This window comes from Plectropomus leopardus, chromosome 6 (genome assembly GCF_008729295.1).
Source record: "Plectropomus leopardus isolate mb chromosome 6, YSFRI_Pleo_2.0, whole genome shotgun sequence".
Classification (NCBI taxonomy): Eukaryota; Metazoa; Chordata; class Actinopteri; order Perciformes; family Serranidae; genus Plectropomus; species Plectropomus leopardus.
In genome coordinates, this window is record NC_056468.1 from 30,383,536 (window position 1) to 30,404,972 (window position 21,437).

Genomic DNA, 21,437 nt, shown 5'->3' on the forward strand with positions numbered 1-21,437 from the left:
ACAACCTGATCTTATCGCTACTAGTCATATTTGCTGCTTGGGCAGAACCATGGCATTTGTAAAATGTTGCCAGGGGCAGCTTTTTGCTTTGTATTTTGACACAGAAGTAGTCTGCTGTAAGGGGTAGGGGGTTAGGTTTAGGTAACAAAACTACTTGGTGTGGTTAGGAAGGAAATACCCTGCTTTTAGTGGTTTAAACACCACTGGAAAGGCAGTGAATTATTGCTACAAAACAATTAGCTTTGAGTAACTCAAATGTGGCTGGAAAGGCAGTGATATATAGCTAAAAACAACCACAACCAACGTTTTTGTTTTTTTACTCTCGAACACCTGTCTACTTAGCCAAAGTCCTGTGTTCATTAGACTCAACTCCCCTCCTGGCCATCCTGAGTGGACTTTCACTCTGTACACCTATTGCTCTGAGTGTCTAATAATGATATAGATGGGTTTCCATTGGTGTTGGTGGAAAGTCTGATGTGTCTCACATAGATTTTAAACAGGGCATTGTCCAAGCAGCAAATTTTGAAGCTCTGACAGTGAGATCAGGCTGCTTTGCAATACTATAAAAGACTAATAATAATAATCAGCAAATCCTCACATGGGGAAGCATAAATCCACTTGCCCTGTTGTACTGAAAAGTATCACACAATATCAAAAGATCTACGAAATAAGAACTTTTATTCATAATATATTCATACTTGTACACAAGTAAAATAAAATGCATATCTATGGTTCCATTGCAATCTCCATAAACAAATCGACAGCATTCTTTCGATAAATGCTACCCTTAAACCCTTTCTTTCATGAAAATAGAACTAAAATCAGGGGAGGTAAAACATTTGTTTTTATAAACATAAAAAAACATAACATTACCCAACAAATGCATCACTTTGAATAAATAATGGTGGGGAGATCGTTTATCCTCATTAAATGGACCCAACATTCTTTGTGTGCGCTCTGTCTCTGATTTCCTGTTTGATTTTTTGTTTTGTTTTGTCTTCACTTTTCGTCTTCTGGTGGTCTGTCTAAGCAGTAAAAGCTTTTGAGAGGGAAAGAGGGAGGAAGTCTCCGAAGTGTAGCTTAGACACAGTACAGTTAAGTACATAGAGAACAAACAATTTTGGGCACCAATTCATTATATACATTAGATCTGTAGTGTTCTGTAAAGGCATCCATTTTGTTAAATGTACTCTAACGTCTTCATCATCATTGTGTCCTCGCCCGCATTGGATCAACGCGTCTCCTCACTTTTCAGTCACTGTCTGTTGTAGATGCCACTGCATCTTCTGTTATCATTGTCATGAGCATCAACAATCTTGAGTCCTGTTTTTTTCAGAATGAGATCATGAGTCCTAAGACATGGCTAGAGATATCCAGATCATGGGAATGAAGAGAAAGCGCAGCACTTGCAAATTTGAACCCCGGCCCTTGATGCAGTGGGCGTCTGATTTGGGCTTTTTGGAACACTTCTTTTTCTTTTTGTTTGACGCTGTAGATGATTCCAGATTGTCTATGAGGTCAGGGTTTAGATTTTCCAAAGACTTGTCCAGGTTGTTGGACAACGTTCCCAGTGGTCCATCATTCTGCTTGTTCTGGGTCTCATTTTTCGTTCGTTCCGGCTCCTTATATTTAGTCTTAGACATGTTCTCCTTTTCCTTGAGGGGGTTGTTAGTAATTTGGCGGCTCTTGCCTGACAGAATAGAGGACTTGTCATTATCTCCAAGACAACACCTGGGAATGGTGTCCCCGAGAGGATTTTCAGTGGAAGAGAATTTTCCAGACTGTCCCTTGGAGCTAAAAAGATTGGTCTGGATTTGAGGCGTTTCCACACACCCCTCCAAGTCTTCACTTTTCAGTCGTTTCAGGTCCTTCCCTGCCAGGAATTCAGGAACATTGCACTCCAACTCAGAGCTGGAACCTTTGAAACGTTTGAACCACTCCCACAAGGTCCTCGCCCGGCAGTCACAGATCCACTGGTTCCCGTTCAAACGCAAATACTGGAGAGACACCAGTGCGTCCATGGTCTCCCCTGTTAAGACGGTGAGATTGTTGAAGAACAAGAACAAGGATTTCAGCTTACCAAGATCACTAAAAGCCCTTGGCTGGACATAGATAACCCGGTTCTGGTGTAGCAGCAGCCGATCCAGATTGATTAAGCCTCGAAACATGTTGTCTGTCACTATCTTGATCTTGTTATTGTGCAGATACAGGTAAGTGAGGTTGGCAAGGTCCAGAAAGGTGTCATCATGCAGGGTTAGAATGTTATTGTCCTGCAGGTAAAGGTACTGTAGGGAGAACATTCCTCGGAAAACTCCAACGGGGAGCTCTGACAGGCCACACCTGTGCAGGTGGAGGGTGTGTAACTTAGTTAAGCCCCTGAAAGCTGTAGGGTTGATGGTACGGAGGTTGCTGTTATCTCCAATATCCAGTTCCTCCAGTCTTTCCAAGCCATAAAAGGCTCCAGCCTCAATGTAGCTGATGTTGTTGGAGTAGAGCCAGAGAACGGTGAGATTGTGGCAAGAGCTGAAGCTTGTGGATCTAACCACCGTTAGCTTGTTGCTCTGGAGAAATATCCGCTGGCTCCGCACGGGGATCTCAGTAGGGATGGAAAACAGTCCTTGTTGTTGGCAGGCCACGGTGGGCCTGGGCTCACTGTAGCACACACACTTGGCAGGGCAGCTGTCAGTTTGAGGCACAAGGTGCAGCCACATCACCAGAAACAGGAGTCGCCCCCCTACAGAGACAGAAAAAAAAGAGAGTGGGTTCGTAAATAATGTATGTAAACATTACAAGTCACAGTTCTAAAATAGTTGCAGAAATCTGTAGATGAATTCAGGTCAGGATGTAATATGCATAAACCCTTGAAAGAACACATTTTAATCAGACAACATAATTTGAGAATCAGCCGAAAATAAATGTGTAGTTCTTGACAGTTTTTAGGATGCGTGAGCAATATTCAATTTGCACAGTTAAGGCCAATGACTGCACTCTCCATAAAATCACACAAGTAACACAAGACAAAACATTTTATGTAACCTTCAGCACGTTACAGCAGAAAGGGGAATCCTCCACATAACGGTGATTCAGCACGTATTCTAACAGTGATGTTATTCGGATCTAGGGACACATCTCCCTGCTGCCTCTGCTGACGCAAGGACCTAAACAGCTGTAGAGAGCCCTGTGACGGCAAGCTCATTTAAAATTGGGTGGGTGGCTTTTATGTGGAATTAGCTTGCTCTATTAGGGCGGACATAACTAATGGTGTTTCAGCATTCCTGAGGTTGACATTTAGCCTGACGCTGGGAGATAAGCTTTCATGCCAGGCTAAGAGATTGATGCCTGGGGCCAAGGTGGAAAGAGCGCTACAGAGGCCCCGCTAGAGTTTCGACTGTGCAGCCATGACTGAAGCATTTTTTCTGAGTGCAGCATGAAGATGAGATATATGGGGGGTGTGGTACCACTCAGGGCGAAGCTTGTAAAGATCCTTGTATGTGTTTGCCCTGAAGGCATCCATGTTTAAAATGAGGCGTATTCCGCATTTGCTCGCATTAATTATTTCTGCATGTCCTCCACCGTGGATCATCTTGCTTCACAGTGCCCCGGTGAATGAAATAGACTGAATTACTACATATGAATGATCACTTCTGACATTGCACTGTTGTAGGTACAACTGTGGTTAAAAAATTTAAAAAAAAAATGAAGTGCATCCACAGGGGCTTGAACAATACTTCATGTAGAGATGATGGTGTCAAAGTGTCTCAGGCATGTCTAGCAGCAGCATATAATGGCAGGTATTCCTCCAAATCTCTGAATCCTCTTCAACTCCTGTCCTTACTGAGGGTTTCCAATCTCTGCTCCCATGCACATGTGAGGAATCCCAGGCTTGCGGGCATGACAGGTAGCTCTGGAAAATGCATGAGCCTTACTCAGCCCTCCCTCCGCCCGCCCCCCTCTCCCTCTTCTCATTCCCCTGCAATGTGTTGCGGTGCAGCTCATCTCTGGACCTTGTTAAACGGAGCTCTGGTGTGGCCTGACAGCAGCCCTCTGCTGCACTTTCCTTCCAATCTCCCTGCTCAGCCGTCAGACTGCCACCGGAAAGCTGTCAAGACTTTCCACTCTTTCTGCATCGCAGCACTTTTCCCTCAGCACCGCCTAACAATAGCCATATTTTATCGCACAGCACGCTTCATGTATCTCCTCTGCCATCTTCATTTTTTCCCCCCTCTGCTGTCTATTCATTAACAGGCTATTTCCACCCACGCGTTGCATGTCAAAGCCTGGTTTCCTCAGCTCTCGGCATAATATGTCTTGTCTTTGTTAGCATCTGTTGAATGACAGCGTAAGCCCCGCAATGTCATCAACTCCGTCCCAATTATTTTTTTGCTCACTATCTGCATCTTCTCATCTGCGCCGCACTGATTGCATTACCAGATGTTACAAACAAGTATCTGCTAGTCACGGCTTCCAGACATCTTTGTGCTATGTCTCTTACATTAGCACATTGCTGAATAACCTCTGCCTGACTTCACAGTTGTAGCTCCCACCTTAGACTCTAGAGATTTGTATCTATGTACAGCCGATGTTGTGTTCACACCATTGATTGGTCAACAATGTTGGTCTTTCCCCTTTCGTTTTCATCACTGCTGTGTTATCTTTGCTCCAAATCTAAATCGTAGAGGAAATTACACAAAAAGGAACTAGTGCTTAGCTGTTTGTCCTCACAGCTGTTGTTTACACAAACTTAAATATCTTAAAATACAGCAACAAGGTTGTGGGTGAAAAAAAAAATCCATTCCTTATCGTCTTCTGCCAGCTTTGGTTTCAACACTTAATCTTCCCCTATCTGCTGTGTCAAAACATGGCTCTGAGCACCGCCTTCCTGTTTCAGACCCTGCCAGTGGCCTCTCTTTTGAGAGCTATATTATTGTACAGTACCAATCATCACTCTGTTTAAGAGCAGACAAGCCTCTTTGTTTCCTCTCAACTGACACTGTAGCCACTTCAGCTTTGAGTAGAGTACATCACATTACCCCTTCCTCTCTTCTAGGACAACCACTTCTTTTTACAATAGGAGCCCGACATTATATGGCAGGTTAAAGAATTGTGGGCAACCAGTACTCTGTGGTGATACAGCTGCCACAGCTTCCCTGCTGGACTAATTGAATTGTCTGTCAAAACAAATTCCTCAAAATCATATGATGCCACTGAGGACAGTCTGGTTAGGACATCAAATTGGGCTGATTTCAGTCTTCTACCAAAAAAAAAGGATATTGGCCTCTCAGTGTCCCTTGCTTGGATTGTGAAGGTGAAGATTTTACTCTGCCAGCTTCAGGCAGGACAACCTAAAAGACCTGCAATAAAACCTGCCTTGTCCTTCTTTAACACCTCACCGTAAAGAAGTGTATTAGTATATATTTTTGTTGAGTTTTGTTCCATGGTCAGAAAGAGATTAAATACTAAGAGAAAAACATCAGGCTTAAAGTAAATAAATACAGATAGGTAACATCAGCTGACTGCAACTTAATCAAAAACTACTGGTATGAATTCTCTAGCAGCAGTGTAATGACCCTAAATCCAGTGTTGTAGTCAAGACCACCATAACCGAGGCTGAGTAATGATGGAGACCGGGAGGAGACCAAGACTTTTAGACCAAGTCAAGACCAGACCAGTGCAAATCCAACATTACATGCCGCACTTATGATAAAATGTGAGTCATGCAAACTAGGCATTCCTCAAACTGATCTGAAAGATCCATATTTCCTTAAAAACACCCATATAAATTAAAGATTCCTCCTCATTTACCTCTTATATTGCCATGTATGTATATGTGTGTATGTAAGTGTACCATGAGAAATGCCTAGATAAAATTATCAGAAGGCACTGCAGAGACGAACTTTATGGATTTTATATCCTTTGTTGTCTGTGAGCAAACAAATACAAACAAACAGTAAGGAGCTGAAATCAATTTAATCATCTTTCAGGGCACCACTGAGAGCAATTCTGGACATATATTCGGTGCCCTGGACAACCTCCCCCTGGCGCCCCCCTCCGACCAAATATTTTATTATTATCTTATATATTTATTACTAACAAGAACAGGAGGTAAACAGAAATGAACAGAAATAACTAAATTTATATAACATAGCTAACGATCAATAAAAATAAACATTGAACAATTAGAGTATATGGTATGTGCAAATTTGCAAATTTTTGTCTTTGATATGCATCCCAGCTGGCTTTTGCCCATTTCCTCTTATGTTAATGCTCTCTTGATGAGACATGAGCTCCCCTGAAAACATGATTTCTGAAATTTTGGGATGTCTCTGAAATATTGACAATGTGCTGCTTTTGCCATACATTTCTGTTTCTCCATATCTTCATTATAATTGAACGTGTAAAATCAGGCAAATATTGATGTATGACTCATGCATGCTAATTCATTTCAATGAAGATGTCATCATGCATGCTATTCCTACCATCACAACTGAAGTGTGGTGGCTCAGTAATATTAACTTCACTTGCTTTATCTCAAATATCACAAAAAAACCCTATTTTCTTCAAAACTTTTGTGCTGCAGTCTCTCCTGTTTAAAGGGCCATTACCATTCAAGAGTTTTATTTATTGGTGGCACTGTGATAGGTGTTGATGAAGATGGGATTCCTTGCCAGCCTGGCTTATCTTATTTTGTTCATGCATGCGTGTGTTGTTATAGGCTGGTTTGTTGATATGTGTCCCTTGCACCTGATGATGATTGTACAGAGAAATTGTTCTTTTTTAATTTGATGTTCATAGATTTGTGTGTTCATTGACTATTTTGCTATTTGATCTGTGTCTTATTTGTGCAGATAACTACAGAAATAGTGTACATGACTCTGCAAAATATACTGTGTCCTGCTTTAGTTGACTGCATTGCATCATGTTTGGTTTTCAAACCCATCTGGAGGTTTTATGTGGCCATTAGGGTTATTTATTGATTATTATATACCCAATTTACAGACACTAAGCAAGTAGGATTACTTGCTTACAGCTATGACTGTTTCCTTGCAGCAACAGTCAAAGTCAATACTATTTCAGGCACGCACAAGCACCCCATCCCCCTTTTAAAAAAAAAACAACAAAAAACGAGCTTTCCCGAAAGTCATGGTACAATTCACAAACTAAAACTCAGACTTTATTTAACATTTTTGTTTTTGTACAGGCACTGTAATGATATACCCGCTGGTGTGATCATGATGGGTCTCAAATTAAAATATAGAGTCCTCTTTGTCTGAGAATGAGATAAGACAAAGTAACAATACAGTCAAGACAGACACAAGACAGAGACATTTACAAAGTGGTCTAGAGACCAGAGCAATCTGGAGTACTACAGTACTGCCACATTCAGTAGCAAAAGCAAAAGATGCCCACAGGAGTCTTATGAGTGGGCACAGACAGCTTTGTTTACTTATTTTATGAGTGCATCACTTAGCCAGACTCCTCGCTCATTTGCATGTGTCCCTGGCATGTTTTGAAGCTCTAACGAAACTCTCAGCGCTCCTTTGTCTTTTTGTGAAACTACAACACAAATTTAAACCCTTCCTCATGCTCTAAAACCCTGCGACGAACACAGAGGGCATGTCGGGACAACACATTGAGAAGGCCTCCCGATTCATCACGGTGGCTTTATTTTGAAGGGCTGGGGATTGGGCAGGGACGGCAAACATGACAGTCTTATCCCCTCGGCCTGAAGTGGAAGTGATGTCTCTGTCAGAGATGAATCACAGTGGTTCTCCAGAGGGACCTCCTGGCCTCTTTCTGAAATCATACATTATTGTGTTGCTCAGAGGCGGGCCTGCATTTATTATAGTCATGATCCTCTCTCTGAGGTCATGTATCTTGTGTGAATTTATCCATGCATACATAAATTGTTTTTATATCCCGCTGAAAGGAATTACTTGGTGAGACTGTATATGATATGACAGTTGTATGAAGCCCAATTTTAGCACAGCCAATGCAGCTATAAATGACTTTGTGAACTGAGAGTAATAAAGGGCAATAACTCAGTGCCGACTCGCAGACTCACAAACACTAGCTTCTTATGAGCAGTGAACACACAAATGTGAAGATTGCACTCTTCTCAGAGAAAAAATATATATAATTTTTTTACGTATTTATTTCTTGTTTTAGAGAGACCACATCTTGACGCTATGCTTCATTATTTTCAGGGGTTAGAGTTTGAGTTTTCCAAATTTGACTTTTATACTTTAGGTAAACAGACAGGCAGACTGGGACTCTACCATTTCTTGTATCAATTATTATCACACTGTTTTTGTCTGCGTTGAATTTGTTGATTTCTGTTTTCTCTCTCGAGCCCGTCATCAATGGCTGACTGTTCTGCTTCCCTCTGCTCTCCCTTCTGGTACTCCAGAATGGCCAGTTTTTTCCTGAACAAACAAATATGACATGTGGTCAATCTGACTATCTCGCCATGATAAATCCTTTTTAAATTGTGCAAAAGCAGATAGTTATGTAAAAAAGGTTCCTTAATCACATTTACCCAGAATATCAGCAGTTTTATCAACCTTGATGATTATGGTTGGTTTTGACAAATAATCCTGAACATTTCTTGTGGGATTAGTCAGACACTTCTCCTGAGATTTAAAGGGACAGTTCACCCCCCAAATCAAAAACCCATTTTTTACCCTCAACTGTTGTGCTCTTTATAGTGTTGGAGATATCAACTGCAGAGATTTCTGCATTCTCTTGAATATATAAAACTAGATGGCACTCAGCTTTTGGAACTCGAATCTTCAAAAAGTACAATGCAAAAGGAAGTGTGAATCTACTGCTAGCTCACCTAGTACCACTGACTTCGCTAAAGTTTCAGCTCAGCCAAGCCGGACGCCATAAATATTTCAATCTTGCGCTATCATGACCATCTAATCCATGAGTGGATGCAGACTTCCCAGCAAGCACCTGAAGTCAATATGATGTCTGAGAGATGCTGGACGCTTAAGTCACACAGACATTAAATTTTGGTTTAAATAAAAATGGGGTTGCCAATATTTTTAAATCAATAACAACGAGACAACAATAATTCTGTGTGGAAATTAGCATTATGACGTTTTGCAGATGTTGGGTTTTGTTCTCTGTAACATACAACAAAATGTTTGTATTCTATGTCAAATTGATGTTGGCACGAGATGTTGAAGAGATGATGAGATGATGAAGATTTTGGTTTCTTAAGTGCACAACTTAAAACCAAAGAAATATCAATCTGTTTTCAGTGTTCTGCGTCAAATTAACTTTGGTATTAGATTCTAACATTCAATTCTGGTCATCTGACAGCACAACTTCAATCAAATATCACTGTCTAACAACACTGGTGGTCAGTTGGGTTCCTTCTGCACAGTAATACGGTTGGTTGGTGTACTTTGGTGGAAAGAAAATAGATCTGCAGATTATCTTGAGTAGCTGGGTTGTGATTTCTGGACAAAGACATTGCTGCTGAATTTTTCAACTGTATCTTTTTGGTGCTTTGAGCATCACAAGCCAAGTGCCATCTAATTCCATTATATTAAGGAGAAGGAATACATCTCTATGGCAATATCTCCAAATCTCACACAAAAACTATTGAGGTTTGTTAGCACTACAGGTAAGAGGGGAAAATATGCATTTTTGGTTTAGGGGTGAAATGTCCCTTTAATTAGTGGTAGTAATTGACACACTGAAAGTTCAGCACTCTTTTATGAGCCACAAAGTGGACCATTCACTTCAACAATATGAAACTATGAGGAAATTGGACAAAAATTAATATATTTAACTCCTGAGGGACTCACTTTTCGCCCTCATGGGCTTTAAGTGATGGCATCCTGGATGTAAAGCAACTATTATGCACTTTTATTGCCATAAATTAATCCTTTTTGGTCTACTTAAACTTTTTGGAGTACATACCAAAATCAGAGCTTCTACTTTCACTCAACTAGAGTACTACTTTTGAAGGGCGAGAATTACAGAGTCGCCTGAAGTTACACTGTCATGGCAGACCAGGAGAATATTCCATTTAAGTTTGCTTTGAACCTCTTTTCACCTCATAAGCCTGTGAAAAAAAGTTTTATTAAAGAGAAGAAATGGTCTTCACTTTCAAGAGCATCACTGAATTGCACTGGGATTGGTGGGTAGGGCATATTCATATGGAAAAGGTTGTGATCAGAAAGCAGCATTGGCCCTTTTATGGCCACCACATTCACCCTTTCACAGTGTTCAAAAGGGCTACTTTTCTTCTTTGACTCGATTTCCAACACAATTATTCTTACTTCAAGGTCAAAGATTTCTTCACTTGCACATTCCAGTAATTTTTCAACCTCTCTTTGTCCGATTTCACTTCCTTATGGTGTCTAAGCAACAACGATGTGATTCTGGTTATAATGAAAGTGCACAACCACAATGATTGCCATTGAAAAGTTTTCCTATATTTCTGCATCTCAATGGAAATTTGAGTCATCCGTAACTCGCTTTCTAATTAACGCACAAAACGAACATACAGACAAGCACACAATGACAGATTTGTGCTTGCCTTTACAACATTGATGAACCAGATGCTGTGATCTTAAATAAAGATGCACACATCAGATCAAACAGGTTATTTAGGACATGATGGACCAGAGAGTGGAGTCGGAGTCCCTCGACTAACCGTTGAGTGTTGCAGGGGCATCAGTGGCAGCTTCAGCATGCAGACGAGGACACAATTAGAAGACGAACAGGGGGGACAGATGAGGTCCTGTTTGACACACATCTGACACAGCACTTGCCCAAGCAGATGGCTCATGAATAACTGAGGAAACCGGAGGTCGGCAGGCAGGAGGAAAAACTAAGCCAGACAAGAGTGTTTGTTTGGAAAAAGAGCATCTATATGGATCCGCAAGCATGTATGTGCACATATATTCTTGTCAGATAAAGACAGGCAGGGGGCTGGTGATGTCACAGTGAGAAAATGAGCTTGCAATCAGACGGCTGTCGGATCGAATCCCTGCACAACTGGCAGACAATTGGAGTCGAAAGTGGAAGCGAAGAGTTCTCCCTTTCAACAACTGACATCAAATTACCATCGACCCTTGAGTGATGCACTGACCTCCCAGCTGCTCAAATCCTCACTCAGCGGGATATAAGTCAAGACTGTGTGGTCTCAACATTTACAAAGTGGTGGAAAAATACCTTACTACACCTAGATATGAATTTGTGTACTGTACATGTACTTCCATATACCATTCTATAGTTGTATTTCACAACATCTCATAGCCAAATATTGTTCTTTCATAGAATACCATAAATTGTTAAGGATGAAATTACCTAATGGTAAAGATTAAAGTTAAAAATTCAGACTTGCTCCCCATTAACTGGCTGCAACTTTAAAATTCTGCCTGCACTTAAACTCTCCAGTAATTATAATTTAACACTGACACTCTGTCTGAATGCAAAAACAGTACTTTCGACAAAAGTGCAGTTATAACCTTTGAAATAATATCTGGGTTGTTGATTCTCACTTGAATTGTAGTATTTTATTTTGGGTATTGCTTAAAGGTTCTGCATACCACATTTTGAGCATTAATATAGGAGCAAACCACTATTTGCTATTTTGGAGTAATGGCGTCCTAAAGAGAAAATGAAGTCACGTTTCCTCTCTGCTTGTTGTTCGTACTGCTGTGCTGTTTGTTGTGATGTGCATGCTAGCGCACGTGAGTTCCAATAAGTGTGACTATGCAAAAGCTCAAATATTAATTGATCCCACAACTGCATCTGTTAATAAATCACCAGGTGGAAAGGGTCTACTTAGGAAGAATAATGTCCATGACTTTCAAACCCTGTTATAGCTTCTATTGCAGGTTCTTCATTACAAATTTGTAGTCTACAAGCCACGGTTCAGCATCGTCACTTGAAAAAATTCTTAGACCCGACAAAGCTCCCCCAAAGCCACAGGAAACATTATTCAACTGTTTTCACAGGCTGTAGAACTCCCCATGACGATTACTACTCTATGACATGTACACTTGGTGTGAGTAAAGGATGGATACTTTTCACATGTCTGACTGTATATATGAGCAGCACTCCTACAACTATCAGTCCACTTAGGTGCTAAAATTACGATGCTTTATCTTCTTAGGTGCATTTAAAGATAGCTAAAATGGAGTTAGGTATGCTTAAATGCCACTACAGAGGATTAATTGCTGCGTGGTGGCAAAGTGCCACTGGATTAGGGGGCAAAAATGGCACATTCCTCACAACTCTATTGTATAGTTGGCTGCAAACCAAGTCGCCCTCAGTACTGCTACAGCTCACTATGAAATGTACCACAGAAAGCGTTGGGAGTCAAGTCTACCCGTGAGGTTTTGCAGAATGGCTCAAATCCAGCTTTGTGCCCGCCTCCACATGTCACAGACATGGGCAATTTCCACATATGAAACCATGTAAAATGCATAATTCAAGTATCGTAAGCTGAAAATAATGCAGGCATCCACCGAGCATGAGTGCATGGGGGTGTCCAGATGCACTTTTCAGGCCACAGAGGAGGGAAAATTCGGAATGGCCTACTTTGGGTTTTGTACCGTGCGGGCTGCCAGTAGTGCAGCCAAGCATTTTTGCTTAACAGAGTGTATAAGGCTTTATCTTATCTACACATGGCTGGAGAGAAAATAAATGAGGGTAGCTGCTACAGTACATGCCCCATGTGTCTTGGTGTTGCTTTGCTCTCAGGCAGACTTTAGCACAGGTGTTAACAACATTTAAGGAGGCATCCTTTTTTTGTTTAAAACAGAACGTGTCATCCTCCTCAAGTGCTTAAGAGGATTTGTGTGAGAATCTATCCAGCAAAGAAATACACACAAATGAGGAAACAGCAATATTTCAGTTGGGACTTAAACTCATACAGTATAATATTAAGCACTCCAACAGAGTACTTTAACTGAACTATGAGCTGTGTTTGCTTGGTCCTATATGTCATTCTATATGTTATGCAGTTCTGCCAGGGGGTATGTGATAGCTTATGCTTTGAAATGCCATTGTTTTGTATGTGAATGGTACTGTATGTGTTGTGCATGTTTACAGAAAGGTTTTTTTGCTTTCCCAACAGCACAGATAAAGGCAAATGTCAGTCCTCCCTTTATATGAGAATATAAGGACAGTTATTGCCTTAATTCTGTAAAAAAGATCACAAAAGCTAATAGTGTCAGAAGCTCTTTTTGTGGGATTTCTTTCTATTAATGTTCTTTTCTTTTGTTTCCATTTGAATGGGCTATGTTCTGAGTTTTATCATTACAGTTCCCAAAATGTGCAATTCAAAGAGGAAGTATGTTGCTCTGGAGTCAGTAAATGGCATAGGTCAGACAGACACCTCAGACTTTGAAATAGTTTAATTTTAAAATTAAACCCCCACTCTGAAAGGAGTACAGTAACAACATTCAGTATAAGAGGAGTATGGCAACTTTAAAACATTAAACTTTTTAATACATTTCAAGTTATAATAAGTTTGATTGTTTTTGGCCATGGACAACAGTGCTGGGCTATCCCACAGATGAATTATTCAATTAACATATCAGTCAGTCATTTTCTGTAACCGCCTGTCCTCGTAAGGGTCGCGGGGGGGCTGGAGCCAATCCCAGCTGTCATTGGGCGGAAGGGTTACACCCTGGACAGTTCGCCAGACCATATAGACAAACAACCATACACACTCACAGTCACACCTAAGGGCAATTTAGAGTCACCAATTAACCTGATTAACCCCATTAACCATGTCTTTGGACTGTGGGAGGAAGCCGGAGACCCCGGGGAGAACCCACGCAGACACGGGGAGAACATGCAAACTCTGCACAGAAGGGCCCCCGCCACCAGGGACCCTCTCGCTGTGAGGCAACAGTGCTAACCACAAAGCCACTGTGCCACCCCTCAATCAACATATCAAATTTTAATTTTGCTCATATTTGTGGATGTGGGGGGGTGGGAGGGGGGCAAACTGCTTTGAGGATGTAAGAATGACTGTGCTCTGATAATTTTAGCTGCAATCTTCCACAAATTTGAGATTCAGCATGATTAGGTGGGGTGGGATATGGGGATAATAATGTTGGTAAAATTTTATGAACTGATGCTTCATACGTTTTTTAATCAAATTCTGTCATTAATTTATTTGTTCAACCATGGTATCTTTTCTTAAACTTAGTACAATAAAAGTAGTCAGCTCAACTTATGCTAATGATGCATGAGCAAGCTTATGTGACTGACTTGTGGATATTTTTATGAGAATCATATAACATAACAGGATTAAATGTAACATGATTCAGTCTGAATTGCATCTAATAGACTTTCATGATTGATCAAATACTACTTCACAAAATCATTAAAGCCTGTCTTGTGTTATAGTTATTATTGTAACAGTCTGCCGTTTCCTAAATTTTTTTTAGATTTTTGAGAAGGCTGGTCTAAGTGTATAGAACTCATTTAAGTTGCCTTTATTTGTAAGTTTGTCTTTGTTGTCACTTGGTTGGTTTATTATTAAGAAGATTGCGTTTTCTTACTTTTGGGGATTCTGTTTACTGTGTTTTTCCTCTCCTGTGTTCCTAGGCTGCTTCTCCTATCATTCACTCACAGCCTTGTTAGCTCCCTGCCTGCTCATCTGCCTAATCACCTTATTCCCCTCACCTGAGCTTCTCCACCCTTTTTCTCCACCTGCATTCAATCCCCTCGTCAGACTAGTTTGTATTTAAGTCCTGGTTTTTAGTTCAGTCTCTGTTTGATCCTTGATGCGTTCGTGTGATGTTCAGTTACTGTGTCCTTGAAATAAAGAGTGATCCTTTTGAGTTGCTATAGCCTGCTGTTGCCTGCATTTTGGGTCAACCCGCTCTGCATTATGTAACATTTATTTAGAAAAAACAAAAATTACATAGGCCTACCATGCATTTAAAACATGATTCACCACTCATAAAAATGGTCTCTCATGCAATTCAGGGGCTCTTGTGTCAACAATTTTAAATTGCTGAGGATTGCGAGCCCTCACAGTTAATGCACTGCACTGGCATGAAAACAAATGAGCCCTAATGAATCACTGCTGTATTATCAAAAAAGGATAACAGCCCCAGTAAATATTGGATGATAGCTTCAGATAATGCTAGCACCTCCTCATGTGAAGTGTCAGCTGGATAGAGAGCGAGAGCAGTGACAGTGCCCACAGGCAGCCGTGTATATTTGGGCATGTGAAGATGAGAAAACACATTGAGGTGGTCTGAGCAGAGAACATGCTGTAATGAGTGGTTACGCAGTTTGATGTCATTGTAGCCTGTCTTTGCTGTAGGCATAGTTGAGCTCTCAAACAATGGTCTATTCTGTTTTTCCAGGCCTGGAAGTGAAGCGGGTGCGAACATTATCCACTCCACATCTTTCTGACAGCTTCATTACTACGAAATTCCTGTGTTTGGCAGCAGGCCCTCTTAGACTGGCACTTGTTGTGCTTGTCGAAGAGAAACTAGGTCCTGATGAAGTGTTGTGTTTGTGTGAGTTACAATTGGGGAAAAAATACATCAAACGAGCACTTAATCTTTGACCGGCCTAGACTAAACCAAAGTCATTCGGTGAATAATCCATTTAGTTGTTTGGAGAATCGCTGTGTAGCAAAGTGTAGCTCCAGGGGAAACCAAAAAGGATTTCTAAATTGCCAACACCTCTGCTGCTTTGTTCTTGACATAGACGCTCTACTTAACCTTGCAGAGCCCTTGCGCCCAGGATAGAAACATTTGCAAGCATGTACATTAGTCATTCCAAGGGTATATGTATAGGTGAATGTATTGTACAGCACAAAGAGGCATTCTGAGTGGGCTGATTTCTCATTAATGTGAAAAGGCAATGAATGATAAAAGTAGATCCACTGCCTGAGGCGAGAGGCAGCAAAAATGTGCCTGAGAATTCCTCACAAGACAAACCATTATTGACACCTCTTTTTGCTGCCATAATGTGTCATCTAACCTTCATCAGTCTTCTCCAGTTTCGCAATATTGCACTCTGCTGGGTTGACCAGCTGACTATGCAGACTGGCTGCGAATGTGTCATCTGCAATCACCTCAGACTGACTGAGACGGGGCAAGCCCAGAAAGACAAGCTTTTGCCGGCAAGTGCGGCTTCAAAGAACCGCAAACATCACTGAGCTCATCCTCACTGAGGGGGATACAATGCATTCTGTAACCATGTGTCATGGCAAGCACGAACACACATATACAGGTATACACGTGTACATGCATCCCCAATATCCACACATGCAATTCAACATGTGAGCTGTTTCTGAAAATTTGCAATTAATATGATTTAAAAAATAAATACAAATCAGAACTAATTGATAAAAGGACACCCATGTCAACACATGGGCCAAATCACTATGTAACTAACTGTAATGGGTTGTTTGTTGTGACAAACCCAAAGAGTGTATCACCTGATGCATCAGTTCTGAGCAGTTTTAAGAAAAAAAGCTCTAAAATCCACTGTGAGCTACTTGCACTGCACCAAACAGGAGATGGGCAAAGTTAGCATCTCACAGTTATAACCAAGAGTAAATACTGGACCTACATTAATAAGACACAAACAACAACATTCTTAAGAATGCGAATATGGAGATATCTGCTGGATTTAATAGCAAAAATGTGAAATAATTGCTTACAAGTTTGCCAAATCTACTCATAATTTATAAATATTCAAAAAATGAGTTTATAGCTTCAGTCATGGGCAGTATTGATAACAAAAAATCCAAATGTAATCTGTAATAAACCAAGGAAACCAAATGTAGTCTGCACTTTTTCCAGCTAATGTGTTTTGGCACATGATTTCAAACAACATGATCTTATCCCTTCTGTTCATATTTTGTTGCTTGGACAAAAGCCTCCAGCATCACTCTAACAACATCAGGGATAGCCTTTAACATTGACAGCTGACATAATAAACTCAACATTTTTTAATTTTACATGGGACACAAACACTGGTGTCCTGTATCAAAGTTCTGTGCTTATTGGGCCCATCCCCTCCCACTTGCCCAAAGTGGCCTTTTGTGCTCCATACATTATGTCCTCTAAATGTCTAATAATGATTCAGGTGTGAAAGTGTGCATTTTGCGCCCATATCTGATGCTGCGGGCCACTACCCAAAGTCACATTTTTGACGCCCTTGGAGTGAGATCAGTGCTACGTTCAGCCCCCCAAAAATACAGCATAATGTTCACTTAAACAGGAAAGGTGATGCATTTAATACCTTGTTACACAAGTGCACTGCCTTTTAATTAAGCAGGGTTGAATTCAATTTCAAGGTGGCTTTTTTTTGGCATGGGACACATACATCCACATTGCCAAAGCATGCTTGAAATAAAAATGAAAACTGCATGTACAATAAGTAAAGATCTACCAGAATTTGGTTTATATAGGCTACACATTGCAGCTCGAGGTGTAGGAAAACAGCACACACAGTTTTCAGATTGAATGCACCCTAGGCTGCATTAAGTCAATTGAAGGATTAATTATAAATTTCAAGAGCAGATAGTTTTTAAAAGTTATTTAATAAAGTTTTGTAGTCTACAAGAGTTTTGAAAAACATTTTAACATTTACATAATTCCTCCTCCCGCTCTGTCTATTACCACTCTGTGACTGTGTAGTAATTATATAACATTTTGTAATGGCCCTTTATTTGGGAATGTAAAATGTTAAAGGTGGAACATCCTTGAAGATGGCCATCTGTGTCTAGTTCTCACAGGAAAACTGATAAAAAGAAAAAGAAATAAGTATTCATTAGTTCACCCTGTATCAAAATGCGTGGGTTGAATGCAGTTTAGAAGTCAGATGTTGTTGCAGTTCTTTTTCACACTAAAAGTGCAGACACAATGAAATTAAAGATGAATAACAGAAAGCTTGGATGAGGTGGGCAGGTTTGTGGTGACTGACCGGCTTGTTGGTGTTGTGCGGGTGGTATTTACATGACCTATTTCATCACATCACAATGTCAGCATGTTTAATCTCTCAACTCATTTTTATAGCACATTCAATTTTTCAATCTCACACAACACATGCTCTCAAACACCATCTCATATGGTGGCCATTAGTTATCCATTATCTCGAACAATGACTGTTTAATTCCTTTCTGGTCCCTGTGCATGACTCATCAGACGTGCGGTGGAAGGAATACAGAGACACAATGTGCCCACAAGCATCTGTAAGAAATCGCCAGAGGAAGAAAGATGTCCTGAGACTAGCAGAAAATGAAAAGAATCAAATAAATAAATATATTAGGTAGATCATTGTGCAAGCATTAACTAATTCTGGCCAGCTTTCTTGTAGATCCATCTATTTTGGATGTGTAGGCAGCCCTGGAGGCATGTTGACCTGAAAAAGACTAACTTCTCCCTTCCTTTCATCTTTTGAGTCAGTTCCTGCAAGCAAATGTATTAGGGCCAATAACATGAGGCCTACTTCTGCTGTTCTGCCCTGTAACAAGAGCAGTGTTCTCAGCAGTATTTTGCTCCCGTCACATTGGATTTTTTTTTCACAGGTCTTGCTTTTTCAAAATAGTGTTGTCAAAGGGATGTGCTGGGATTTGTTGCGCAATGGAAACTCTTGAAAATCCGGTAAATATTTGTGGAGGCTACAATACTCTCTGTGAGTGTACGTGGGTGGATATTTTGACATTAGGGAGGTATAGGATCTCATGTCTTCCCCTGCCTCCGCATGCATCTGATTCATTCTCTATGCTAGACCTTCCACTTAAACCCAAAGCATGTGAAAACTGCAGCTTTGAAAGTGAATTCGGCCGGCTGCTGTTGGCTCATATATACAGTATTTACCATATATATCAAAGCACAGCGGAGAAAAGAGACCTTCAAGCACACTAGAAGGTCTCTATTCCCTGCTACGCTTTAAAGAGAAATGACAACCGTTGCGGCATCTTTACTGAAAATGAAACAGCACTGGAAAGGAGTTACAGAAATGGGTGAAAACAGGAGGTGAATAAAAAAACATTGTTATTTGTAGTGCAAATGGGAAAAAAATAGATCAAAAATGAAATAAGGTAAAAGAAAATCTATGATGATACTCACAGGAGGGAGGGAGGGCTAAAAAGGGACATGCCAGAGTAAGTCATCACTTTCAAGTCAAGGTTACAGCGCTGCTTGTCAAGAAAGGTGAGCACGCTTTGCAAACTTGAATTTTATCAGCCATTGCTTTGAATTCTGTCCAGAGGACGACAGCCATCTGCTCCTCTTTCTCACCACCAAAACTTACACCATCTGAGAATCCACCAGGACGTCGGCAATCTTATCTTCCGGCAAGGGATCAGGCACATACTGACTGCAGAATCTCTGCAGTGCACCACAGCAAAGGCACACTTGGTGATTTTGGGAGCTGCATTTCCCATTTGGATTCATTTTTTTTAGTTTCAATGGGGAAAAGTTGAGGGAATGGGATAATGGGCCCTTGCAGCAAAAATTTTCTTTAGGGAAATTCTCACTTCATCCTCACCTTGCCCCCCTCCAAAAAAGGAAAAGCAACGTCTGCGGCCTGGTTGGTTTAATAAGCCCACTTCAGAGAGGGTCTTAGTGAGTGCTCCCTCCTTTGGAAGAATGAAAGGAGAAAGACTTGTGCATTATTTACCACCCGCCTCAGTCCCACCGCACCCTGCACAGACAAAGCGGCCTACTGCAGGAAAATGGATTTTTCTGCAGAGGAGCTCAGATAAGGAGAATAGAGGGAGGAAAAGATAGAAAGTAGAAAAGAGAGGGATGAAGCTTGAAAGACATTAGGAATATTCCCACCTAGCCAAGCTATGAGCCGGTTAAATTTCTTCACACAAGCCTGTCTGCTATCTCCTCCTCTTCCTCCCTGTCGGCCTGATAAGGGCAGTTCTTTACATCAGAGGCCTCCACGGATCAGTCACCTTTTTCACTGGAAAGGTCGGACATTGGCCCAAAGCTCAGCTCAAGCTGGGAAGTCATCACTCCTGCCCTTTATCTCCCAGGTGAGGGATGATCCGGGGCTGAGTGCCATGCCACTCTGCCCCCAATATGCCCTCCAACCCCTTCAACATCTCCCCTCGCTACTCCTTGGGCTGCATCCAGGGAGATAGGAGGAGAGCTGGTGACGTGTGAGCACCGGTTTCACAACACCTCATGGCAGAGCGGCCATCAGATAAGAGCAGAGTAAAGATCCAATAGTGGCAAGTCGTCACACTGGCGCTGCAGTAAGTGAGCGATGGGTTGGTCAGGCTATCTCCCAACACCCCTCACATCTGAACAAGTGAGCCACGAGATGAGAAGAAGGGATAAACACGTCAGCATTTAGCAGCCGCCTGAGACTTTACCCTACCTCCCAGAAAATCTCCCCCAATCTGCACACATCACCTTCCTGGATTCCAACACAGGTGTTTGTGCATATATAAGAAGTTGAGTACAAGCGTATGTGTGTATTGTCACAGTCCCAAAACGACTGTAGCACTGTAAGTGATGCGCCGGCGCAATTTGCGCGTCACTGTACTGTGGGACGACCCAACTGACAAGACTCCCTGCTTTGCTGCCTGGGTAATGAGTCATTCCAGCCCTGGAGAAAAACAATCTGGTATTTTTAAACTGCATCCTTCAGCTGTTCCTTTCTCCCTGGAGCTCTGGCTTGTAAGCTCTTGGTGGCTTGTAAAATGAATACCATTTCTAGTGCTTGTGCTAATGGGCCTGATATGTCTAAATAATACAAATGCATTACAGTGTTTTAATGGTACTTTTGGTCCATCCAAGCCCTACTGATGCAACAAAACATCATATACATGAGTTCAAAGCCTAATTAGTAGACCGGTGCTATTAGTCTGTGTTCAGGTTAAAACACTTGATTGTTTCTGAATGCTGAAAAGAGGGGGGCGCTCTTTGTATAACTAAAGTGTGAGAGAGCATTTTCCCATCAATTCAAGTGTCTAAATCTCAGGAGAAAACAGTGAAGGACAAGCATGTGAATATTGATTCAAACAAATGTGGGCAGCAAGAGCAATAAAAAGCACATCATGACTACAACAAATCTTGGCCCTATTTAAAGATTCTGTATGCAGCATTCAGAGCATTAGCATAGCAGCAAACAATGATACAGTGCAGTAAAGGTGTCCTAAGCATAGAATGAAGTCATGCTTCTTCTATGTGTTCTGTAGTACGAGCTTCTCTGTGGTTTGTTGTAGTAAGCCACATGTGTGTATCCCAGCTCATTGCCACCACTGTGCTCCTACAGTGGTTACCGTGGATATCAGGATGGCGCCTCCACGCAAGTGTAGGGCCCATCTTCATGTTCTCTCCTGGTTAACACCGTTAGCTCCATCAGTTTACGGAGCTAGCACTGTTAGCTGCTAGTGTTCTGGTTTATGATATTTTCTTATTTATATAGAAAAATCATCCTCAAACCCTTGCCATACCTCACAC

General features: G+C 41.3%; 1 protein-coding gene across 1 annotated transcript in view; it reads right to left on the bottom strand.

Annotated features, from left to right (window-relative positions):
* Positions 1-661: 661 nt before the first annotated feature.
* The window catches only part of rtn4r (reticulon 4 receptor), a 55,223-nt gene continuing 34,447 nt past the window's right edge, over positions 662-21,437 (bottom strand). The window contains exon 2 of the mRNA XM_042488215.1: positions 662-2,734. Coding sequence (XP_042344149.1) covers positions 1,353-2,734 — 1,382 coding nt within the window. The 3' untranslated portion in view covers positions 662-1,352. The remainder of the gene's footprint in view (positions 2,735-21,437) is intronic.